The sequence below is a fragment of the Arachis stenosperma genome, chromosome 3 (assembly GCF_014773155.1).
Source record: "Arachis stenosperma cultivar V10309 chromosome 3, arast.V10309.gnm1.PFL2, whole genome shotgun sequence".
NCBI lineage: Eukaryota > Viridiplantae > Streptophyta > Magnoliopsida > Fabales > Fabaceae > Arachis > Arachis stenosperma.
Genome location: NC_080379.1, coordinates 46,253,205 through 46,265,986, shown reverse-complemented (window position 1 = coordinate 46,265,986; position 12,782 = coordinate 46,253,205). Strand labels below are relative to the sequence as shown.

Below are 12,782 nucleotides of genomic sequence, written 5' to 3'. Positions count from 1 at the left end.
GTTTGATTCAATATATCCTGTCATCATGTGGACTGATTGATCATAAGATAGCTCCAACTGTCCTGTTTGAAGATAATACAGCAGGCATTGCTCAACTTAAGGGTGGATACATCAAAGGTGATAGAATAAAGCATATATCTCCCAAATTCTTCTTCACTCATGATCTTCAAAATCAAGGGACAATTGATGTGCAACAGATCCGCTGACAATCTGGCAGATTTATTCACAAAGTCACTCCCAAAATCCTCCTTTGAAAGATTGGTACATGAGATTGCGATGCACCGATTTCGAGACATTAAATGATGTCGACAAGAGAGGGAGACTATACTCTTTTTTCCTTGGTCAGGTTTTTTTTCCATTGGGTTTTTCCTTGACAAGGTTTTTAATGAGGCAGTCTCTATCACAAAGGATATTGTACTCTTTTTCCTTCACTAAAGTTTTTTTTCCATTGGATTTTCTTTAGTAAGGTTTTAACGAGGCATAAGCCTAAATGGACATCTAAGGGGGAGTGTTACGATATGGATTTTCATATCCATTCAATGTCTACTCAACATTATTCTTTCTTCCATTCAAGTACTATTAGAAAGTACAAACATTAAAGAATATCCGGTGCATGTTTTCCAACATTTGAAAAAGTGAAACCTTGAACTTGTATAAATAGAGGAATGGGCTTAGGCTTTTGATACAGTAACAATAAACAAAAGTAATTCTCTCTCTCTTTACTTTTAATTTACTAAATACTTCTTTTTATCTTTATATATATACACATTACAACATATATATATATATATATATGAATTATTATTGAACTAATTATATTAATACTAGAGTCTTCTATTTATACATTTTTATTTTATATTTAATATATCTTTTATTTATTTTACAACAAAAACTATATTATTGGAAGAATAAAAAACAAGTCAACCGAGGTGTGTGTATGACTCCATAATAATTAAATTCCTCTAGCCATAACCAAATTAAAACCAAATTAAAAGAAGCACAAAAAAAAACCCCAAACAACAACAGAATGGGTTTGGCTTGAAGTTTGGAAACATGTCTTTGGGATTGTGAGAGAGAAAGAGAGCAGTGAGCAGTCAAAGCAAAGCATCAGTAACATAACATTAACACTAACACGCGAAGAGGTGTGGTACTTTGAAATTTGAATCGCTTAAAAGTCATAGTGTGTGTCTGTGTGACTGAAAAAGGAAAACGAAGATGGAGAGTCCGCCTTCAGCTGGTGCCGCCTCTCCTACGGTGGGGAAGAAGAAGGAGACAAGGGGCCGAAAGCCCAAGCCCAAGCCCAAGGACGAACAACACACCAAGACCATCAAAGAAGGCAAGAAGACCCCCCATCAGCAGCACCATCAACAACACCACCACCACCAACCTTCGGTGGACGACAAGTACACTCAGTGGAAGTCTCTTGTTCCCGTTCTCTATGACTGGCTCGCCAACCATAACCTCGTCTGGCCTTCTCTCTCTTGCCGGTCTCTCTCTCTCTCTAGGGTTTTTCCCTTCTGCTCCTTGCTGTTCTCAATTTTAGGAATTTCTAAATTCTATTTTTTTACTTTCAAATTTCGGTAATTAGGTGGGGTCCTCAGCTGGAACAAGCTACTTACAAGAATCGCCAGCGTCTATACCTCTCTGAGCAGGTAACTTTGTGTGTGTTATTTTGATTAAAAATTGTGCATTTTGTGTAATTAATTTTGATTTTGAAGGAATGATGTTATCGTAATCTTGTCTCGATGCAAAGAAAAATATTTTTTTTAAGGACACTGGTTAAGGTGCTTAAAAGAGAAAGTTTGTATGGAAAAAATAAGCAGTTCAAATTTTTCAATTCACTTGGAATGCATTTATTAAGATAAAACGTTTAAGCACTTGTTAGCAAATTTTTTTAATTTTTTATATTATGTTTGCTGAATAAAGTTATGAGAAAGATTAAACCTTTCCTTTATAAGTGGGTTTGATTTGACGACATTAATGTTATTGAGACTTGAAAGTCCCCTTATTCAGTGTTTGTTTAATGTGCTTCTTGTGCATGCTGCTGAGAGGAAATTAATGTTGTAAGAGAAATTACACCTTCTCTAAGTGATATGCATTTGATGATCTTGATGTGTATTTCATAATAACTGTGTGTCTATGTTCTTTTGAGCTGAAAGGAAAGAAATAAAAGACTCAGTGTTCTTTTTGTGTGTTGGTAGACTGATGGAAGTGTTCCAAATACACTGGTCATTGCGAATTGTGAGGTTGTTAAGCCTAGGGTCGCAGCTGCAGAGCACATTTCACAGGTTTGTTAATCATATGTGAATGTGATATATAGCTTATTATCTTTGAATGGTTTTACTTTGGTGTTTGAAATTCAATTAAGCATTTGGGAACGCCTTTTGGTATCAGTTTAATGAAGAGGCGCGCTCTCCATTCGTCAAGAAGTACAAGACCATTATACATCCAGGAGAGGTACATATTCACCTTTCATATCGATAGAAATTCAAAAGTGGATCCCTTATTTTCGCTAACAAGTTACAAGCTTATGCAATTCTGTCCGGCTTTCTTTTTTGCCTTTATTTTCTTTAGTTATGGTCATTGTTATATTTTGACTTGAACTTGATTATGTTGATAATTGATGAGATAGTGGTGGTTGATCTGATCTATGATGCATTTTATAGGTGAATAGAATTAGGGAATTGCCGCAGAACTCTAAGATAGTGGCTACTCATACAGACAGCCCTGATGTGAGAACTTTACCTTTTACTTTTGTGCATATTCTTTGGAGCTGGTTTGATTTCTTGGTTTATGGTGTCATGTTTCTAATTGGCCAAATTTCAGGTCCTCATTTGGGATGTTGAAAGTCAACCTAATCGTCATGCTGTCCTTGGAGCTACAAATTCTCGTCCAGATTTGGTATAGTTTGATGGTTATCCATTAATATTCTAGATTATCCCATCTCTAAGTGCTAAGTGTAATTTGTGACATCAGTTGATGAAGGAGATCCATGTAACATTGAGATGGTCATCTTGTTTCTTTTTTTGGGTATTTTTTTATTGAGACGGAGTTAGACACACACACACAACTTTGAATTAAGTGGCACCTCTACTCAGTTCTTTCAAACCATTGTCAATAAAGAAACTCCAATGCACTATGTTTAGCATGGTTTCTATCATGTGAGATATTGAACTATTGAGACACATTTTTCTTATTGCAGGTGTTGACTGGACACCAAGACAATGCGGAATTTGCCCTTGCAATGTGCCCAACCGAACCCTATGTGCTTTCAGGAGGTTGTCATACTTATTTTCTTAAAACAATGAGGTCAGATTTTTAAAATCCTGCTCATCTGTTATTGTGGTTGTTGCAGGAAAGGACAAAACGGTGGTGCTGTGGAGTATTGAAGACCATATAACATCTTCTGCCACAGACTCCAAATCAGGGGGATCCATTGTCAAATCAAACTCCAAATCTGGCGAAGGCAATGATAAATCTGCTGATGGCCCTTCTGTTGGACCACGAGGTATCTACTGTGGGCATGATGAAACTGTGGAGGATGTGACTTTCTGCCCTTCTAGGTAGATTTGTTAAATATTCCTTTAGTTATCCACAAGTGGCTATTCTCATTTGACTTTCCACCTTATTATGAACTCTTAGGCTGAAGTCTACGGTGTCCCCTACAGCTTTACTAGTCTTAATTTGCTTCTTGTTCCTTTATTTACCTCCATATTATTCCTTATAAATGTGGTAGCTATACCCTTTTTCAAGCATTGTTGACGATGGAAGAAAATATTCTGTGTTTTCAATTTATGATTTAGGGAGTTAGTTATTTGTACTGTAATAGCAACATATATATTGGCCTGACATTATTGTGATCATACTGAAGTGCACAGGAGTTCTGTAGTGTTGGAGATGATTCTTGCCTCATATTATGGGATGCTCGTGTTGGCTCTAGTCCTGCAGTTAAGGTATATGATCTAATATTCAGTCATGTAATTGATTTTGGTTCCCTTGATCATCTAAGTTTGAAGTTTAAAGCATGTTTTTTAGTGAACAGAACCGTGTTTTCAAATGGACTTGGAGTATATCACCCATGCCATTGATGTTTTCAAATTGAGCAAATAGCCAAATATGCAATGTACAAAAGACTTTTAATTTCAAACTAAGATATAGAATGGTAATATATCATTCTTTTATATAGATTTTTATATGAATAATTTAATTATATTCTTTTCCTGTTCTATGCATTTGGTGACAGGTTGAAAAAGCGCATAATGCTGATCTTCATTGTGTTGACTGGAATCCACATGATGTTAATTTGATTCTTACTGGGTATGGTTTGCTGTTGTATATTATTATTCTTAATAGTGGATGCAGATGAAGCACCCATCATATTTGACTTGTCATCATATTTCTCCAGGTCAGCAGATCATTCTGTTCGCATGTTTGATCGCCGCAATCTCACCTCTAATGGAGTTGGAACACCAATCCATAAATTTGAGTGTCACAAAGCTGCTGTTCTTTGTGTTCAGGTAACTGCTGACATGATTCTCTCCCCCTAGCCCCTCATACTATGGGTCCTTCATTCATTCTGGCATTATTTCTTCCTAAAGCATTATAGGTACTTAAAACAGAAAGGAGTTGCGAACACATTCATCAAGTCATAGTTTGCAGTCTAAATATGCAACCACCTTCAATATAATGCAAAAATTAACAAGTCAAATCCCAATTAAAGTTTAAGCCTAAGCCTTCGATTAACAAGAATTCAAAGGTCGAGGAATAACATTGAGAAAAGAGAGGAAGAATGGAATGGGATTATGGGAATTGATGTAATTTCAGGAAAGTGTCTCGGTGTCACGGTAATTAGAAAATAGGAGAGAATAGAGACGAGGAGCTTGGCTAAGGGATGTATCAGAGGCGATAGGAGAGAGCATCAGGTAGTGGCTGTGAGTATTAAAGGCGGATCATTCAAATTATCTAGGCTTTTGGCTTTGAAGCTTAAACGTAGTAATCAACACAAAACTAACACAATGACAACAGATCTTAAAGTTGTCGTAACAGAGCCACAACATTTATATATATATATATATATATATATAGTGAAGAGATTAGTAGTTAATTCTGAAAACAAGGAAAGTAAATCTTGATCATCAAATTTTAGGTGAATAGTTAATATTAAATATATAGTAGTAACATTTATATTCATCGCCTCTCACATAAGAGTAAACCTCTCCTGTATTGCAATTACCGTTTCTACGTCATAGGCTAATCACTAGTTGCTTAATTCAGTGGTCTCCAGACAAAGCATCTGTATTTGGAAGCTCAGCAGAAGATGGTCTCTTAAACATTTGGGACTATGAGAAGGTATAGTTTCGATTGGATTGTGCTTTGCTTCTTTGTTGCCATGAAGTCAATGTGTTGTAAAAGGGTTTCTTTCTTTCTTTCGTTTTTTTCCCCTTTTTTCCCTTTTTCTTTTGGTAATGTAGGTTGGTAAAAAAATAGAGCGCTCCGGAAAATCCGTAAGTTCTCCTCCAGGGTTGTTTTTCCAGCATGCAGGCCATAGGTATGAAACCACTATCTCTTTTACCTCTTTGGCACACTTTAATTCAATTTATTTATTTCAAACAACTAACCCTGTAGGCTGTAGTTATAGGTCAGAGATTACCTTTACTTTGATTATTTATTAAGACTTACTAAGATAAGATGTTATGAAAAATTTTCAGAATCTGAAACTATTGTTCTTCTTGAAATCTGAATCTGAATCTTTACTTTTAGGTTATCTTGGTATATGTATATCTTACCTGATTCTCTATTTTAATATGGTCATCTGCAATAGTTAATAGACGTGATATGATACCAACTTGATTATGATTTCTGAACATCACATATCGTGCAAAACATTGTGCCTGTAAAATATGCGCAAAGGATTGTGTTTAGTCACTTGCTGATCCGATCCATTCTAGATGTCATTTCTAGTAGAATTTTGGTCTCCTTTATATAATAGCTGCAGCACCAAGTTGCTTGTTTTCTTTCTTGTATGGCATTTTGTGTAATTCTGAACTGCTTCCTTTTATTTTGCTAATGAACTTCGAATTATATGCAGGGACAAAGTAGTTGACTTCCACTGGAATGCACAAGATCCATGGACAATTGTTAGCGTCTCTGATGATTGTGAAAGTACTGGTGGAGGGGGAACATTACAGGTACAGAAACATAAAACGGTTATTCAGTTGAAGAGTCTACTTGTCAAAACAACATAAAATGTTGGACACTCAAATTGTTAGTGCAGTTGAGGATGAACCTCTAGAAGGGCAATATCTCACACTTGATAATGCATGTAAAATTTTAAGATTTGACTCTCTTGAAATGTGTTGTATTTTAGAGAGTAAGTTCAGTGTCTGAATTGCTAATTAGAAAATCAATGGCTTCACACTTGATAAGAAAAAAAAAAAACATTTATAACTACCATATAATCTACAATTTTAATTTTCTCACCAATAGTTCAGACAATGCATTTTACAGGGTAAAGTGGTGATCCAAATATTTGAATATTGGAATGTGCTTGTTGGCTTGTGACAATGTTAGTTCTTTAAGCTGATGATTCAAATTCATTTTTGCAGATATGGCGCATGAGTGATTTGATCTACAGACCGGAAGAGGAGGTTTTGGCGGAGCTGGAGAAATTCAAAAGCCACGTTGTGGCGTGTGCCTCGAAGACCGAAAAATGATGATATATTCCCAATTCCTAGTCCGAGTTCGTTCCTTCCTTCCTTCCTTATGATCTGGACTATGGATATTATTTATTTTTATTTACATTTTGCCCTGGGTTTTTGGTAGCTTTATATAAATGTGGTTGTAGGGAGAAAGGATAAACTAGGAACATTAGATTGCGGCATAGAATGACTAAGGCTTTGTGACTATGTTCCTTAAATTGGAATCGGTTCTGCATAAAACTTGAATGTCATGGATCCTTGGAAATTGGAAATATTAGTACATTTCTCAGTTCTTCAACCAATGAATGGAACAGTGACACTTTTCTGGAGGTTTTTTAAGATGATGATATATATTGACTGGAGAGAGTTATCATATTGATTAGCTAGTGAGTAGTTAAGAAAATCTTATACCAAAATTCCAGAGTAAGGGAGGATGGGGCGTAAAGAGTAAGGCTTGTTTTAATAACATGTTTCTGCTTTCTTTGTCGTCGCCATTAGAGTGATGGGTATCGGGACAAGAAAGTCGGAGACCGAAAAAGTTGTGGAAACAAATTAGACGAGTACTCCTTAGCATTACCTAATAATTAAGTCTAATTAATATTTTTTAACAGTGTGTTTAAAAATTCTTTGGAATTCAATTGAATTGAATTTCTGTTTGAAAAAAAAAAATTAGTTTAGAAGGAATTTAATTCAATTCCATTATTTTTTTCATATTAATTTTCACATCAGATTTAGAATTTCATTCTATTAAGATTTTTTTAAATTATGAAATGTTTAAAATATTTTTATAATCTAATTACTTTTTTATACCCCTCACCCGCTTTTTTTCACATGGTTACACTCTTCATGCCTCCCACCCAAGGTTCAAAAAATTGGACCGGTCATCAAATTGTTCTAGTCACTGGTTTATTAGTTTATTGGTTTAACCGGTTCAATCGATGGTTCAACTAAAAAAATTGTTTTAGAATAGAATAATAAATAAATTATAAATACACCCTAAAATATAATTATAGTCTGATATAAATCTTAAAATATTTTCGAAATATAAAACACTACATAAAATATCATCAACCAAATACATATGATCTTATCAAAATCCAAAATCAAAAGTTAAATAGTAATAAAAGTATATCTAAATATTAAATCCCAACATCAATGGTTTATCAATCATCAAAATCCGTAAGAATTTATTGCAAATCTGCTTCGGTGGGATGATTTTCACCTTCATTCCCACCCTATTCAGCAGAAGAATCAAGAGATGCAGTATAAAAATCACTACTACCACCACCACTTTGATATAAATTAGCATCAATTTCACCTAATAAAATAGACATGTTATCATTATATTATAAACTAACAACATTCTAATAAATCATTATAAACTAAATATACTATACTCACGCAATAAGTCATCCACATTACTAGGAAGACCAAGCTCTTTCTCTACAACCTCTTCAGTCACCCAAAAGTCAACTTGACTGATGCTTTCATAATCAATTGGATCATATTGTGTCTTTTGCTTTCTTTTTTCTTTTTCCTTCCTAAAAAGTTAAATACAATATATGAAGATTTAATAATTTACAAATTTGTTATGATAAAGATTACAAATGAAACAATATGATATTTCATGAAACATATATTACCTGGATTTAAGACGCAAATTATATGTAACAAACAATGTCATTCAGTCTATCATGCTCCAATCTATTTCTTCTTTTTGTATGAATCTGGTCAAAAAGGCTCCAATTTCTCTCACACCCAGAAAAAGCAGATGCTTGGCTAAGAATGCGAACAACTATCTTTTGTAAACATGGAGCAGAGCCTCCGAATAACCTCCACCATTCATCTACCAATTATAAAACCATAACATATTAGAAGATATCAATTAAGAACATAGGAGCATAAAACAAGTTACTATTAATTAAACAAATATTCAGCCATATTCTTATCAGGCTTAAGTTCAGATGCAGCTCGAATAGCTTCTTGTCTATCAAAACTTTTCTTCCGATCTCTATATAAATGTATTTCTTTCATTGCTTGAACTGAATCCAAATTGTTACACTTGCAATAAAAGGTAACAAGATCAAGCAAACCTCGCATAATATCAAGTGCTTCTTTATAATTTTCATTAAAAAAGAATTTAGGATTTAGGAAGTAAGCTACCGCATGAAGATCTTTCTTCAAATGCTTGTCCCATCTTGAGTTGATAATATCTGTGTACGGCTAATATGCAGTCTTGGATTGTCTAAACATCTCCTTAATTGCATCTTCTGCCCGTAGCATTACTTTATAAACATATCCCAAAGATGGTTTGTCATCAGCATCAACAACCCTCAGCAAGTATATAAGAGGGCCCACAAGTTTACATACAGTAAAGCAATCATCCCAAAATTTGCAGTCCAGAATAATAGCACTCACAGCTCTACCAGTAGCACTCCTTCCTAATTTGTGATCAGTGAAAATTGAATCTACAACCAATTGTTGCAACTCCTTTTTACGGTCAAAGATGCTCTTCAATGTAATAAACACAGTTGCAAAACGGGTTGCACTAGGACGTACAATTTCTCTCCAATGAGGTCTTTGTCTTAGTTAAGATAAAAAAACCGTATGATTGTACACAAATACTGTGATCTTTGAAGCACATGTTGCAAGGTTAGAAATATGCGCCATGCTGCTTATATCTTTTAAAATAAGATTAAGGCAATGAGCAGCACATCGTGACCAATAGATATTATCATATTTTCTATTGATAAGCCTACCAGCAGCGACATAATTGGCCGCATTGTCAGTCACAACATGCATAATATTATTTGGGCCAATCCATTCAATCACCTCAGAAAACAAATTACACAAGTAGTGGAAGCATTTTTTTACCATACTGGAAGCATCTACTAATTTCACGAAGCACAAACCTTTAGAACAATACACCAAGAAATTGATTAACGTTCTTTGTCTTTGATCTGTCCAACCATCAGCCATGAGGGTACATCCAGTTTTCTTCCATGCACTCCTATAACTATCAACTAGCATTTGACTTTCTCTTTTAAGATCAGCCAACAAATGAACCCTTAACTTATCATAAGAAGGCCCCTTGTAACCAGGTCCAATACCAGCAACACCATCCAGCATATCTTGAAAATATGGCGACATCACAGCATTAAATGAAATTTTACAATCCAAAAGCCACCGAGCAAATCGTTTATCAACCTTGTGTATCGCCTCTTTGTTTTACAGAACACTTTTAATACTTGGTTGAGCTCCTGGAGTTGTTCTTGGTGCAAACATAGGAGGAATGACTTTGGCTTTTTTCTTTGGATCGCCTCCAACTCCTTGCTGACTCGAGGTATGCTGTTGTTCCTGTTCTTCTTGAGCTATTGCCTCATCAATTGCATCCTCTACCTCATCACCACCCTCTTCACCAAAACTTACTTTTCTTTTTTTTTTGTTGGTCTGAATATCTTTCAACAAACTTTTCATCTGTTTTTCCACATCATATGGAACTTTAGGACATTTTTTCATGTCTCCAGTAATCTTTGCTAGATGTTTCTTCATCCTGTGAATTCCACCTCCATTGAAAACTTGTAGACAAAATAAACATTGATATTGTGGTTTTCCATTCACCATTTGTAGAGAAACATATTTCCAAGCTAAATCTCTTTTTTCCCTAAGGTTAGAAGAACCTTGTGACTGACTATCGTTAGCACTACAGGAATTAGGATTAGTAGCATCATTTGGAATAGGAGTATCTACAGGCATGTTATTATTCACAGAAGCATTGTTATCAGCAGTTGCTTCTTGATTAATACTATCTTCCATAACTGAAATTAATAAAACATATATGAAATTAAAAATAGCCACAGCAATAAATATTAACAATTCTGCCTACACAATGAACATTAACAATTCTGCCTGCAGCAATTTAGCCAGTCAACAATTATGCAAAATCGAGTAAGTTTCCAACATTAACAAAGTACAAAATAGAGTAACAAATTTCAGCTTATTTAACAAAGGAACGAACATAAATTGAGCAACAAATTTCAGCTTATTTACAAAACAGAGTAACAAATTTGAGCAGAGGAACGAACAAAAATTGAGCTACAAATAGAAATTGAGCAACAAACAGAAATTGAGCTACAAAATAGAAGACCAGCCAGTTAATTTCAGATTATTCATTATTTATTTCTCATGCTAACCAACAAACAGAAATTGAGTAGAGGAACGAAGAAGGAAGAAGATGAGCAGAGGAAGTTCACATAGGAAGTTCACATAAATTGAACAGACACTCGAAGTTCACAGAGGAAGTTCATAATTAAACAGAAATCTAAGTTCATAGAGGAAGTTCACAGAGTATCAATTTCATGTTTCTTATACTAAAGAAGATGAGCAGAGGTGAAGAACAAAGAAGATGAGCAAAGGACGAGTCACTCACCTGGGGGTCGATGGAGGGCTACTGGTGTTGACTGCTGAGGACCGCACGACAATGAAGAAGATGAGAGGGCTACTGCCTGCTAGTGTTGAGAAGATGAAGACGATGGAGATGGAGGGCTACTGGGCAGGGAACTAGGCGAAGATGGAGGGTTACTGGGGCTGAGGACCAGGCGACGGTGGTGGCGCTGATGACCTGAGACTGCGACGACGAAGGAGGGCGACTGGGCGGCTAGGGTTTAGGGCGACTAGGGTTCACTCTTCACTTACTGTGAGATGATTCATAATCAGATGAATCATGAATGAATGGAGTCGGGGGAAGAAAGGGGGTGGGGTGCTCCACGAGCGGGTCGGGTCGGGTTAAGGTTTTTTTTTTTTAAAAACAATAAAACAGCGTCGTTTAGCAGAACCGGCCAGTCACCGGTTTGGCCCAATCGGCCGGTTCACCGGTTCTTCAGCGGTTCTTCCTAGCACAGTTTTTACTGGAGGGCCGGACCATTTACGTCGTCGGTTTGCGGTTAAATTGGTCGAACCGGCCGGTCCGGTCCAGTTTTCAGAACCTTTCTCCCACCCCTTCCTCCTTACATCCTTTGTGACTGTTTTCTCTCGTCATTGTTGCCGTCGAGATCGAAAGCTGCTTTTCCCCTTTGCGGTTGACTATGATGCCGTTAACATTCCTACTTTCGGATAGTATCACAAAATTCTTCACTCATACCAATTTGTTAATTTTGTTTCTTTTTTGTTTATAATATTTGAAGAGGTAAACAAAATTTGAGTATTTTAGGAAAAGAAAGAGAAAATAGGTTTTTTTAATAAAAGAAAAAACTAGGTCAAGGTTTTTGAAGTTAGAATTGAAGTTTTGATCATAGAAGAATATGTTGTGCTTTTTCTTTGTTTTAGGGAAAGAAAGTGTATTTGATTTGATCTATTGGTGTAAAATTATATCACGCTTGAAGATTCTGACTTTTTGAGCACACTCTGCAATTTTAAATGTGTTTTTTTTTCTTTTTTTTTTAGATGAAATCGTTGTTACTTGTATAAGAATTTTTATATTTATAAAGATAAAAATTTGTGAGTCTTATGTATATTTTTTTAAACCTTGAATTAAAATATTTGTGATTTATTAGTAGATAACTTACTACAAGAAAAACGTGGAGTACCATCGAATTTATCGACAGAAAAATGAATAAAATTCAACGGTACACTATTTACCACCGGATTTTGTGTCAAAATTTATCCGACGGAATAACCTCGCCGGTAACAAATTACCATTGGATTTATGCGTTCGACGGTAATTTGCATCGAATTTAGCGGCAGAATATGGATACCAAGAAAACAAAATCTGTTGCAACTTACTATTAGAAAATTTTCGACGGTAACATTGATGCCAAATTATATGACTTTGCACCACCTTACCGGCGGATTAATCCGATGGAAACAATTTTTCTAATTTTTTTGAAAAATTAGCTGGGCTGTTACCATCGGTATATTTCGACAGTAAATGCTTTTTTTTTTTTAATTTTTTTCGTCCATCTATAATGTACACCGATAATTAATAATTAAAACAGTGTTTTAAACCTAATGTAAAATATCATATATACAAATTAAAAATATGGAATGATGGTAATCAAAATATCTAAAACAATGCTAATTATATTA

General features: G+C 35.1%; 2 protein-coding genes across 2 annotated transcripts; one reads left to right on the top strand and one right to left on the bottom strand.

The window, feature by feature from the left end:
• The first annotated feature begins 989 nt into the window (after positions 1–989).
• Positions 990–7,000, top strand: LOC130969525 (WD-40 repeat-containing protein MSI4-like). The gene is made up of 15 exons (XM_057895282.1): positions 990–1,487; positions 1,589–1,652; positions 2,202–2,288; positions 2,395–2,457; positions 2,667–2,732; positions 2,827–2,901; positions 3,203–3,278; positions 3,356–3,563; positions 3,872–3,953; positions 4,244–4,317; positions 4,406–4,517; positions 5,275–5,349; positions 5,472–5,548; positions 6,089–6,188; positions 6,606–7,000. The coding sequence occupies exons 1-15, from the start codon at positions 1,216–1,218 to the stop codon at positions 6,711–6,713; spliced, it is 1,539 nt and encodes a 512-aa protein (XP_057751265.1). The 5' UTR covers positions 990–1,215; the 3' UTR covers positions 6,714–7,000.
• A 1,921-nt stretch (positions 7,001–8,921) lies between these two features.
• Positions 8,922–9,848, bottom strand: LOC130966033 (uncharacterized). Its single transcript, XM_057890788.1, has 2 exons — positions 9,303–9,848; positions 8,922–9,209 (listed from the first exon to the last, which is right to left on the bottom strand). The coding sequence occupies exons 1-2, from the start codon at positions 9,846–9,848 to the stop codon at positions 8,922–8,924; spliced, it is 834 nt and encodes a 277-aa protein (XP_057746771.1).
• Positions 9,849–12,782: the final 2,934 nt, after the last annotated feature.